This window comes from Accipiter gentilis, chromosome 29 (assembly GCF_929443795.1).
Source record: "Accipiter gentilis chromosome 29, bAccGen1.1, whole genome shotgun sequence".
Lineage (NCBI taxonomy): Eukaryota > Metazoa > Chordata > Aves > Accipitriformes > Accipitridae > Astur > Astur gentilis.
In genome coordinates this window covers 956,084-968,433 of record NC_064908.1, presented here as the reverse complement: position 1 = coordinate 968,433, position 12,350 = coordinate 956,084, and the positions used below count along the sequence as shown (strand labels likewise).

General features: G+C 40.7%; 1 protein-coding gene across 5 annotated transcripts in view; it reads right to left on the bottom strand.

Moving 5' to 3' along the window:
- The window catches only part of ST7L (suppression of tumorigenicity 7 like), a 102,356-nt gene extending 90,041 nt beyond the window's left edge, over positions 1 to 12,315 (bottom strand). For 2 of the 5 annotated variants that reach the window (XM_049831918.1, XM_049831917.1), the window contains exons 1-11: positions 11,905 to 12,312; positions 10,769 to 10,851; positions 9,015 to 9,174; positions 8,411 to 8,465; positions 7,734 to 7,849; positions 6,035 to 6,113; positions 5,050 to 5,204; positions 4,397 to 4,494; positions 3,651 to 3,765; positions 1,753 to 1,825; positions 1,007 to 1,109 (exon numbers count right to left, since the gene is read on the bottom strand). In XM_049831918.1, the coding sequence (XP_049687875.1) occupies positions 1,007 to 1,109; positions 1,753 to 1,825; positions 3,651 to 3,765; positions 4,397 to 4,494; positions 5,050 to 5,204; positions 6,035 to 6,113; positions 7,734 to 7,849; positions 8,411 to 8,465; positions 9,015 to 9,174; positions 10,769 to 10,851; positions 11,905 to 12,118 (1,251 nt within the window). In that variant the 5' untranslated portion in view covers positions 12,119 to 12,312. Of the gene's footprint in view, positions 1 to 1,006; positions 1,110 to 1,752; positions 1,826 to 3,650; positions 3,766 to 4,396; positions 4,495 to 5,049; positions 5,205 to 6,034; positions 6,114 to 7,733; positions 7,850 to 8,410; positions 8,466 to 9,014; positions 9,175 to 10,768; positions 10,852 to 11,230; positions 11,638 to 11,904 lie in introns of those variants that run through there. The other 3 variants (XM_049831921.1, XM_049831922.1, XM_049831919.1) reach the window with 3 other exon arrangements.
- Between the last annotated feature and the right edge of the window lie 35 nt (positions 12,316 to 12,350).

Here is a 12,350-nt window from a genome sequence, read left to right as displayed (position 1 = left end):
CTGTGATTGTAGAACTGCGGAACATATTTTGCAAACAGCCTGTTTGAAATTATATCTGACTTTAAAAAGGTATACGAGGCTCCTGAAACAACTGGAGGATACACAAAATAAAAGAACTTTTAGATAATGCGTTATAATCTTCTTCCCCTAAAGGCAGAGGCTAAAGAAAAATCTGTCTGAGACTGTCTGAAATGAACTTGCTACGCTCTTGATCAGTCATGCAAACAAGCAGCAATTTCTCCCAGCAATTAGCTTCCTCAGTGCACATTCTATTAGATTGGACAGGCAGACAGAATAGAGTGGCTGGATAATTCGAGCCTTCACAGCAATAGTCACTGGAACTCCGTGATCATTTGCAGAGGATTAGTCCCAGAACTAAGCCAACCTTCTGTATTCAAGGTTTCAAACCAAATGCATCACCAATACTAGTACAGTAAAAAGCAACATAAGATTTTATTTTCACCCAATGCTCAGTGGAATCTGTATCTTGGCCACTTCAAGTAATGCCAGACATTAAATTATAGCCTGTAGCAATACTGACTCTTAATCTTGTTTACAAGTGCATGAAGAAAATAAGTGACTGTAGATCTTTCAATACCCCAAGTTCTGAAGCCATGCTTGGAAGCACAGCACTACGAGTGGCTATTGTTTGGAGAACTTAATTTGGCTTCAGAGATTTTAAATATCTAAATTTACATTTATTAATGCTTACCCTTACCCAATAAAGGGACTTCACTAATACATTACTGGATTTTCCAACAAGTTAGAAAATTTTTAGTTCAATTTTTTTGCAAAAAACCCCGTTTGATTATCACTTACTGCAAACAACTAATTCTGGCCACCAAACATTTATGATATAAATACTAGCACGTTTAATAAAGCAATGGCTGGAGTTACAATCAACTTCAAGAAAACATGGGGCTAGGAAGACTCCAATAACAAAATGATAACATAACTAGACAGAAGACAATAAAAAGTGGTCCAATAGGAAATAAAATACTCTTACCTTTGGAACATGAGGGTTAAATTCCACAGCTCTGTGAATAGCTTCCACAGCATTAATTTCTGCTGTACTAAGCCCTCTTTTGGAGGCAGTTTCTGGGGAGAACCTGAAGTGAAAAATCCACACTGAACAAAAGTAATAAATAATAAATTCTAACCAAGTGTTTCTTTGCATTGTCAGCTTGGAGTTCATTAAAAATTGGTTTATTTATCAAGAAAGATAAACAAACCCTTTTAGGAGACAAATTTCATGTTAATTTAGGTATATGGACTGTCATCCACGCCCATGTGACAAAGTTATGTTTAACTTTTTGAAACTTCATGTCAATCACATAAGGTAATTGAGTGCCCATACAGCATCACCTACCTGGAGGTAAAGCTAGAATCAGCTGTGCAAATAGACCAGAACAAAAGTGAAATGCCAACATGAACCACCACAAATATCCTGCACCCAATCCACAAAACAAAGAACTGTTGAACATCACAAGCAAGACACTGAAAATAAAATTTATGCAAAAGCACATGTGTGTACATGGGCTCTTGAAAAACATCTTCACCTGTATTAGCTTTATGGATGCTTAAAAGAAACTTTAAATTACGTTTAACTACACACATACACGTATAAATACACTTAATTTGCTTTGAGAAATGTAACGGCTACATATTGGCTTTAGTCCTTTTTAATTCATATTTTACAGCATAACCCAAGATTAGTAGCAAACCACTGTTTTCACAGACGTGCTTGCTTACCTTTCTGAAACAGCTCTGGCTTTTAGCAGGGCTGCTGTGTAACATATTGCTGCTGATTTTGGAAGACTGATATCTATGATAAAATAAAATAATTAAGCTGTAAGAGTCTAAGGAAAGACAAATATTTTAAACCCACACCCTTTGAGCTTAAAGATTTTTACTTGGGTATACCAGACAACGAATGTAACATCTGGAACGTTTCAGCTATGATTAGACACTTTTAATTTCTTTGCACAGTCTTCTTTCTGGTCACCAGTCAGTCTCAGACTAAAAACTCACACGAGTCGTAGTTAGGTGTAAAACAGTAATTATTTTTTTTCTAAACGCACGAAGACACTGAAACTGAGTTCAAAGAGAAATGTATGTATAAATACACACTTAAGAACAGTGTACTTTTCCTGTATTAACCCATGAAGGTTTAAAATAAGCTTCTAATCTTTACCTAATTTTGCAACTGTACATTAACACAGAGTTTTACACAATACTGAAAGAGACTGACTAGAAGCTGACCAAAAAAATTACATTACAGACAGGTAGACAAATTTTAATGAAAATGCAATTTCCATTCTTTCCCAGTTCCATGGGGAAAAATTCTTTTACTTGTAGGTTTTGTAGAATATCCAAGGCCAAGTATGAGCTGACAATTACAGATTAGAAGGTTAGCACTCCACAGTAGAAGTTTACTTTAAAAGCAGACAAAGTCTGGGGTCTAATTCCCAAGTACCATGTTGTGTATAGTCAGATGGCTCTTGCTTTTTTTGTAAATCCCATTCTGGGCTTGTCCATCACTTATTGGAAGTCTGGCTGTCGTGTCAAGCAAAACACAGGGGTGCTACAGGGAGTTTGAAGCTCATGCTCATTTTTCCAGATGCTTAGAGAAAAAAATCAGCAACCCTTTCTTAAGAAAGTGTCACAATTCCTGATGTTAACATAAAGAAGCACCAGGAAAAGAGCAAATTTGTTAAATTAGTAAGAATCCACACAGAACAACATGGACAGTCAAGTAACAGGAGCAGGCTGCTAGGGTGGCCACGCACAAGGGGCACAGGGTTTGGACAAGAATATCCTACTTTGGATTCCCTGAAGCAATAAAGAACAGAGGCACAAGGGAGAACATACCAACTTCTCAAGGGCACGGAATGATTGCCACAAAATACTGCTTCTACGTCCCTCCATGCTGAAGGTGATATAAGGGACAGCTTTGACAGCAGCACTTTGTACACTAGTGATGTGGGCAATATCTAGGTGGCAAAACTCTGAGGACAATAAGAAAGTAAGTATATATTTTATTAACCTTTATCTAGACTTGCACAACACCTGAAACATATTAGTTGAGATGGAAAGTGAAAGTAAACTACTGCCATTTAATGGACCAAAGCTTGCATACCACTCATCTCTGGCAAGCAGTATGCTTACACGTTGCTAATCTCTGGCGAGCACCCTCAGTATTACAGAATCATGAGGCCAAGCCTGGAAGATTACAGAAGGGAAAACTACCTTTTCCAGCTTATTTACATCTATTACTTAGAGGCCTATGTGCTGACTGAAAAAGGCTGATGAATTTAGGCATAACCAGGGATGTAGAAGAGATTAAAAAACTAAAATAATCCTTGAATTGAAGCAAAGTGAGCTGCAAGACTTTTTTACAGATTAGAATTAAAAACATAAAAAGTAATTTTAATAATAAAAAGCAATTTATCTTGCCTAAATTTGACCTCATCATTCAAAAGAAAAAACTTGATTTGCACTCTGGAAGCGCGTATTGGTTGCCAATGAAGGGAATCTAGTCAACTAGCTGAGATCATGGGTAGACATCTGCTTTTGGACAGGCACACCTTGCCTATCTCACCTACACTCTTATACAAAACCACCAGTATTTCCCATTAGGCATCACTTACCATCATACTTTGCTAAAACTGCCTGGACATCTGCATAAGCCTGTAACTCCAGCAGTGCCTCCAGGAGGTTTTCATGAATATTCAGCATGCTGAGAAGTGGAAACTCTTTCATCAACTGCAAATCAATAAAGAGAAATAAATTAAGCAGATATAGAATTGCACTTGAATCCCTGAAATACTTAATGGAAATCAGTACAATAATTTAAGCTTTTTCAATGTTCTGTTCTTTCACAGTATTAGAAACTGACATATAAGCAGCATGAAAAGAATTCCATCATTTCTACCTTACTTTTTTCCTACATTCACCTACTGGAAAATAAGTATACTGAGTGTAACTACACAACATGCTCTCAGGCCAAATTTGCACAGCTCCCACAGTGAGTTGGTTTGCTCAGTAATATTTTCCTATGAAAAAAGAACTTATGATAAACCCTGGGCAAGTGAAACTAAAATTATGATGAAGTCTAAAGTTGGCTATTTTGACAAGTTAGTTGCCGAGTCAAGCACGAAGCAAACCAGACAACAGAACTGTGAACATATGACATCATATCATACAAAATCTAAAACCTACATGTAGGAACCAGAAAAACTGTTCTCAAAAAAAAACAATGAAACATGATGTGCAAATCTCATTGGAAAATAATTCAATTACACTAATTATGATGCCTAGAAAGACACTATAAACCATCAATTTGGACAATGTGTCTGAAAACAACAGTTGCTCAATTTTTTAAATTTTTACTTACATCTCTCATCATTTTTACTGCTTCTCGTATTCTTCCAAGTTTTCTTGCACACATAGCTAGTCTCCTTTTCACATACACCAACACATTGGTGTCTCTTCCTGATAACAAAGATAAAAAAAGATTAGTCTATCAGTTTCAATCCTTATCTCTCCTTCCCTCTCTCAAAAAAAACCCCAAACCAACCACCCACCAGAAACCCCACAACCTTTTTCCTAACCACATGTAAAAGCATAAAATAATTACTACTGCTGTCCCAATCAAGGCCCATCTAGATGAATGACAGCAACTTTTAACTAGGTTAAATGACAAAAAAAATCTGGGTTTTTTTCCAAAATGTTGGGTGGAATAAAACAAGGTGCTACTGACACACACTAATTGCTTCATTAATCTGCTCTACCTATCTAACTTTCCATGACAATAACGTACCAAGCCTTAGTGAGGCAACCCATGATGAAGACACATCGTAACTGCCACTTCCGAAGATTCATTCAGGTATTACAAAAGATCACATAGCACGTCATGCATAAGCATGGCTAAAATAGTAGGAACTGCCTCCCTGAACTGGGAATCAAACTAGAATCACTAACTATAACTTTAGTTTCACATTTCTGCTCACATAAAAACAAGAGTTCATGCCATTCAAAAGTCCTTACTCAGCTGTGCTTCATGCTGGGGGCTTTGGGAATGGCAGTTCTGAGACTTTCTGTAAATCATTTCTCCTGCTTTCAGAGCCTGCTTGAAATACTTCTCAGCATCCACAATAGTTGTTGCTTCTTCCTCAGCCAGGAGGACATATGCAGTGGCACAACTGTAATAAGGAAAAAAACCCACTAATTATTCTGAGGGACAAAGTTTAGTATTTTTTGAATCAGCGTTAAAAGCATTAGAAATGGGCAGTTTTCACTTATGTTTAATAGCTAAGCATTGACAACATTAAAGTACCAAAATATTGACTTGAGTTCAAACAGTGACTGTCAGGAAAACAGAAACCTTTTCCATTTTACAGAAAAAAACCCACACATTTGGAGAAAGAACAAAAGAAAGAATTGTAACAGCAAGTCAAATTATTTTCCTTGAAGTATTAAAAACGCTCTGGTAATTGTCTGGAGAAGGGTTTTTTGTGTTTAGTTTGCTTTGCTTTTTTAAAACCAGGAGGTAGACATTTTACACAAAAACAAGATGACTACATGACAAAACGGATCACGGAAGGGTGTGAAATTCTTTGGTTTGTGTTACAAGAGTATTTTTAAACCCCTTACTGGAGTGGCATCCATGAAGTCCAAATACAGTATTACCACAATGCCATCTCTGAAAGCCATAGAATCTCATATCCAATTTAGACTGTTCCACATCTGAATAAGATTTCTCATTTGTTATCGCTACTGATACAAAGATTTTTAAAAGAATCTTTCCCAAGAAAAACAGAGAACAAAGGCTATTTTTTTATAGAACAGTTCAATACTTCAGTGCAACTGACAGCCCCGTGTGCAATTCTCAGTCACGGAAGTTCCCCTTAAGCTATTCAGAACTTTACTAAAAGTAAATTATTAGAACAAGAAACTGATAGCATGCTCAATATCGTTCCACTTAATCTTTCACACTAGAAATACAGCAATTGAACTTATACTCTAAACTTACTCATTGTTCAACTCTAAAGCTTGATACGCTGCTTTAATCCGGGCTTGAGGGTTTCTCTCTCGCCATGCTTTCTGCATAACTGTTGCAAAAACATTGAAAGGCTGGTGAGGGACAGAGACACTGGCGAAACACCTGGGAGCCAGTGGAGGCAATGCTGGCTGCTTATGCCTCAGCTCTACATTAACATTCACTTCCATTTTTCAAATTCCTGTTTGCTATATGATTGTTACAGGAAAGAGTAAACAAGTGTTTTAATTCCAGCATGAGTTTCTACCACAAACAGCAGAATCTTGCAACTTCTCATTACGCCCCAAATTTAATTTAAGAAAGCAACACCACCAGGAAGATTATTCACTGACCATTTAAGAACTCCTACACTGAGAAGCAAAGACAGCTTACATAACCAGGCAGATGTACAATTTCTAAATTGCTACAGCTTTTTGGAAACACTTCCCAAGACTTGTTGAAAGCTTGGCAGGAGCAATTGTTAAACACAGGTTCTTGCACGGACCTGCACAGAATTTTAATTTACGCTTTCAAACAGAACTTCAAAGAAAACAATGATAGAGTAAGCTCTGTCTTGCACAGGTATAGTTTCATACTTAAGTATTTAAACAACCACCAGAGCATAAAGGGTTAAAAATTTTCTTTTTAAATTTACAAAGCACATTTGAGTGGCATAACATGGCAATGCCAATTCAACATATACTATAATAATTTATCACCTTGTTAGAAAGTATTCTAGCAAACAATTAAAAAAGGTGAAATCTATCTATTCAAAGGGGCCGCTTGAATTAAACTTCAATTCAAAATTACAGTCAGGTAAAGACCAAACAAAAGTTCAATGCAATGACTCTACACCCCTCTCCATTACGTTGCCATTGGGGAAAAATGGAAATCCCAAACCAAAACCCAACTTCTAGCAAAAGAAAAACAACATACTTGGAGCTACCATTTTCTGTGCAGAACTAATAGCTTTCACACTAAATTACAGTTCTAAAAGAACTCCAAAACCTTATGTTCATGGAGTTACATATCTGGCCTATCTCAAGTACGATAAGAAAACTGAAGAATCTATACATGTTTCTTTTGGAACAAAACCTTCTGCTGTCCAGCAAGAGTAAAGTGGAAAAATGTTTGAGTTTTCTTTTGGAAACAAAATATTAGTCTTGGCTTAGCAAGCGAGACAATACACTCCATTTTGTGAAACAAAAACACATCATTCATATCAAGCATGTCACAGCCAGCTGACAAGTAACACTTCCGGAACTTGACAAACTGACAATAGCTCGCACCCGGCCTGACAATAACCAGGTAGAGAACACTTTCTGCACTAAACATGTGGAACACAATGAAAGAATTCTGGAGACTGCGCTATTCATTACTAAGGTTTAAATGAGACCACATCTTTAGCTGTTGAGAATACAATCCAGGTTTTCAATATTGTGTTGTTAATTATTTGAAAAGTGCGAGATCTTAAACTATGTCAGGATCCTGACAGCCTTAAAGTTAGTAGAGAAAGCACATGGCAAAAAAACATCTTTTCACTACATACATCTATTAAACCTCCTTAGTAGTTGGAAAGGCTATCATTTCACAAAGTATCTGACACAACAGCTTGCACTACCTTGAAATATATTAAAAATACCCACTTTACACTCTCCAACAGTTATACATCTTACATATACAACATTGGTACCTGTATCTGATGGCCGAAGGGCATCTGTATCGCACGTGAAAAAGTTCTGATGATCTTGAGCAGACAAATTCATGTCATAGTATGTAAGAGGCTCCTTCCCAGTCACCCACATGTATCTTGAATGGGAGAAATTTCAGTAAGACGCGCTCCTAGTAAATAGTAATGCTGATACCAAGGGGGACACCTGATATGCCTAACAACCGAAGCTAGTGCAGAAAATTTTTATTAATAGAAGGCAGGAGCTACTAACCAGAAGTTTCAAGTACTACTGTTCCATAATCTGTACAGGTTGTAAAGTTCTAAACAGCTTGGGAACTGGCTTCCTAGGAAGCAGCTGTTCCTATGAAATAACACAAGGAGACTTACAAAACAGCCACATCAGTTTAATAAAAGAGAATTTAGATTCAGGATCACTGTCTCAATCTCTGAATAAAGTTTTCTCCTACTGTACTCTCAAAAAACCTGATGATGTTGCAGTAATATTTGCATTCTTAACACTGAAACTGCCAAAGCTTGGATAGGTACCTTTTAAACATAGGATTGGCATCAATCACCCCTATAATCTTGCAGGCCTCAGCTATCTCCTGATATTCCTAGTGTAAGCTCTGTGAAGAAGTCATCTGTATGCCCTCAATTAATTTAAAAAAATATGCAATGGTAAGTAAGATAATTAATACCTGCTATACTCTGCTCCTCTGAAAAGATTGAGAGGATTTCGCCACACTTTGCACTCTGGAAAAAAAAAAAAGTACTTTTTGAATGAAGAGCACAGGAAATACTACCTTGACTTTAAAATGCAGTACTGCAAATGCAGTTTTATTTTCAAAAGCTCCTTTAATTTTATTGTTATACAACCTGAGCACAATCATACAATCATCTTCTTCATAAACTTCTGCTATCCCAGAAATATTTTTGCTCCCCAGCATTGCCAGGGTACAAAAGCACATGATGGAAAGATTAAGCACTGCCATTTATACTCATACAATGTTTATCTTGCAAACATTCAGAATAGTAAATATCTGATGTTACTGAAACAGTTTTAGCTAAATGTGCAATATATTTTCTAAATCATATTTTTAATAATGAATGATGTAGATCAAAAATACATTATTACTTAGTTTATTTTTACCATTATTAATAAAGCACTTTGTAAGATATAGGCCTTTCTCCAGTTCTTACAAGGACTACACTAATGCAAAGTCAAAGCCATTTAAAAGCCAGTTCCTGTGAACCAGCTGCCTTGAAGCTTAAGGAAAACTGCTGAGACACATTAACAATCACCTGGCATATTCTGCCTGCTTGTCTCATTCTCTCCAGCAGAGAATGCTGCTGGTGCTGGAGGGCTGTTTTCTGCACCACCAATGAGGGGCCTCAAATGACTCACAGAAACCTGCTCAATGAAAGATGTGCCGTATTTTCGGAAATGCCACCACTCAAACACCTGTCACAGGAGAAAAAAGCACCAGAAATTTCCTTAGGTGACACCCTTCCAACACAAACATCAGAAATGAAGAGCCAATTGTTCACAACTAGTACATCCCCTTGCAAATTACTATAGATGGAACTTATACACATAAAAATTAACAATTATCGGTTTTGACCTCTCTTGTCATGCAGGATCACCCACATAACAAGACTGAAAAAAAAAAAAACCAACCCCAGTAAAATTTTAGTCAAACATATGGTGTCATCCCAACCCCCCCCCCCCAATCATTAGTATAACCTCTAAACCCTTCCAGAAATTGCCTCGACAGGGAAACTGTGTATAGAGACAAGAACCTCAAGACAGGTATAGCTTTTTCATTTCACAAAAATAATCTAAAAGAATAAAGCACAAAATGGACAGTTAAGTTGACATGTTCTGCCATTCAGAAAAGTCCAAAGAGAAAAAGCTGAATTAAGTTCACTTACCAGAAATTTTGGGTCAAAAATATTACACTCTCTCCCTTTGAAGCTATTAAAATACCTGCATGTCACAAGTCCTCAAGCACTATACCGCACTGTCAGCCCTGAACCAACTTACGAGTATTTTTATTAGCATGGAGAAAGAGGCAATGTTTACACAAACTGTATTATTTGTTAAGAAGCATTACTATAAATGGGGACTGACCAATAACCACTTTTTTTTCTCTTAAGAGCAAACCTATGTAAAAGACCTATCACAAGCAGAATCCACCTCTGTATATGACTTTCCTCAGATCCTGCAATCAAAACCCAAGCAACATTACAGCAAACAAGTTGTTTCTACCACATAAATAAAACACCTTTTTTTTTAAAAAAAAAAAAGGTGGCTACAAAAAAAATCACCTATGAAACACATTTTGCATATTCTAGTAAATAGGTTTAATTGACGAGAAGAGACGTTTTCTTTAGCTTTTAATACCAAAAATAAAGATTAACCCAAAAGATTTGTATGTAGTGCCACAGTCTGCATCAGGGTCAGATGATCATCGCTGCAGAAACAGCTGTGCTAGCAGAACTGAGCATGCAAGTGTGCCCCATTCATTTTGTGCAGTCAGCCATGTCTGTGCACACTACCATCTGAAGATGAGCTGAATTATTGGCTCATTTTCACACCAAAGTTGTTAAGATAGTTACATGATGACACATGCACAAAAGCCCCCCCAAAATTACTGTGGAAAGCTAAATTCTTAACTATCTAGTTTAAAAGAGATAAAAATCTCTGTGTTTTCTTTACACAGAGAGGTCTGCACAGTTTGCACATATATTTTGCATTTTTAATGTATGTATGTATATACGCACATATATGTATCTATGGACATGTACCTCCTTAAAACAAGCCTTAGTTTCCAAAACAAGTGCAAGTTATTTTCCTTAGACTCACCCCAACGTACAACACACATAGCAAAAGAGCACGTACAATACATCAGAGAATATGCTAAACAACAAGTTCCTTCCTAGTACAAAGGCACCCTCTAGAGTCTGATCAAAAAAAAAGCCAACTGCAGTTACCCCTAATGAAAGCATCTTAGAGGTGCTATAGTTCTTTAAAAAAATAAAAGTGGACTACTTACAAATATCAGTCCAGATATAAAAGACGAAGTCACTGTAAGGGCAAAGTAGAATTTCGGAGTCAAAGTGCTTAAGAACACAGTCACTGTTAAGAAGCAAAAAACAAAGACTTAACAGGCAGAACTGAAAAACACAAATAGCTTTTTATTAAACAACGCCGAAATATTATGCAAATACATAATACAATATAGCCCTAGTAACTTTACAGATAATGTTACTTTGTTAGAGAATCTTTTCCGAATATTATTTTCTGTTTGTAACCATCTGTGACAGCACAATAGGCTACATACCCAATCTAAAAAACTCAGTGCAAGTTCTTAGACAAAGAAGCCTACAGTTTCAACCATATCATGGCAGGTGGACCGCAACAATTCACTGTATTATTTCATTTTAACCTAAACCGGAAACATACTGGTTTGACACAAGCACCTATTCAGTGTTAAGAACATCCATTTTCCACAGACCTCTCCTTCCAGGCATTTACAGCACAAGGCAGGGAACGCAGTTGTCCAGGGCTGCTTTGACCATGGTTTTGACCCCAACCGCACGGTCAGCTTTGTCACCGGCCACCAGCCCGGGCTGGCAGGGAGCCACGGCAGGGAGGCTGGAGCGCCAGGCCCGGCCTGGGGGGGACGGCGAGCTCCCCTGCCGCAGGCTCACCGCCCCCCGGCCCCGTTCAGGCCTCGGGCCTGACGAGACACCCCGGCGCGGGGAGCGGGTGTCGGCGGTGACAGGCAGCCGGGCGCGAAGTGACAGGGCGTGGGGCGGGGAGGCAGCCGGGGCACGGCCGGCATTCCCCCGGGGCACCGGCCGGCACCGCGAGAGCCGCCTCGGAGGCTTCCAGCCGCCCCGGCGCCGTCACCGAGGCAGACCCGGAGGCACAGCGGGAGCCCCGAGGCCGGGCTGATGCGCTCGGGGTGGGGGGGATGGGGGCGAAGTCGCTGCGGGAGGCCCGGGACGCAGGACCGGCCCGCAGGACCGGCCCGCAGGCGGCTGCCAGGACGGACGGCCCGGCCCGGCCCGGCCCCGCAGCCCTCCACAGGAGCCCGGCCCGGCCGCCTAGCAGGGCGGACGGCGGCAGCCTTCCCCCAGCGAACCCTCAGCCCCCTCCCGGCCGCCGCGTCCCGCCGCGTCTCACCGGCCGCCAGGCTGTCCCGGAGCCGCAGCGGCACCCGCAGCACCACGTAGAAGAGGCCGAGCCCGGCGACCACGGCCAGGACCCCGCGGGCCCACGGCGCCGCCGCCGCCGCCCGCCGCCGCAGCTGCTCCCAGCGCCGCAGCGCCGCGGCCGCCCCGGGGCACGGCGGGCCCCGGCCGCTCCCGCCGCCGCCGCCGCCGCCGCCGTCCGCCATGGCCGCCGCCGGGGGACGCCGGGAGAGGGGCGGGACGCCCCGCGGCGGGGCGGGGCCCGGTGGGCTCCGCCAGCGCGGGGAGCCCGCTCGCCGAGCCCATCACCGCTCCCCCGCCGGCGGGGCGCAGACCCAGGGTCGTCCCCTCCCGCGCCGCGCCGCGGCCCGGGAGCCGCGAAGGCGGCCGCGGCCCCGCCAGCGCGGCCCTCCCTCCCCGCCCCGCCCGCTCCTACGA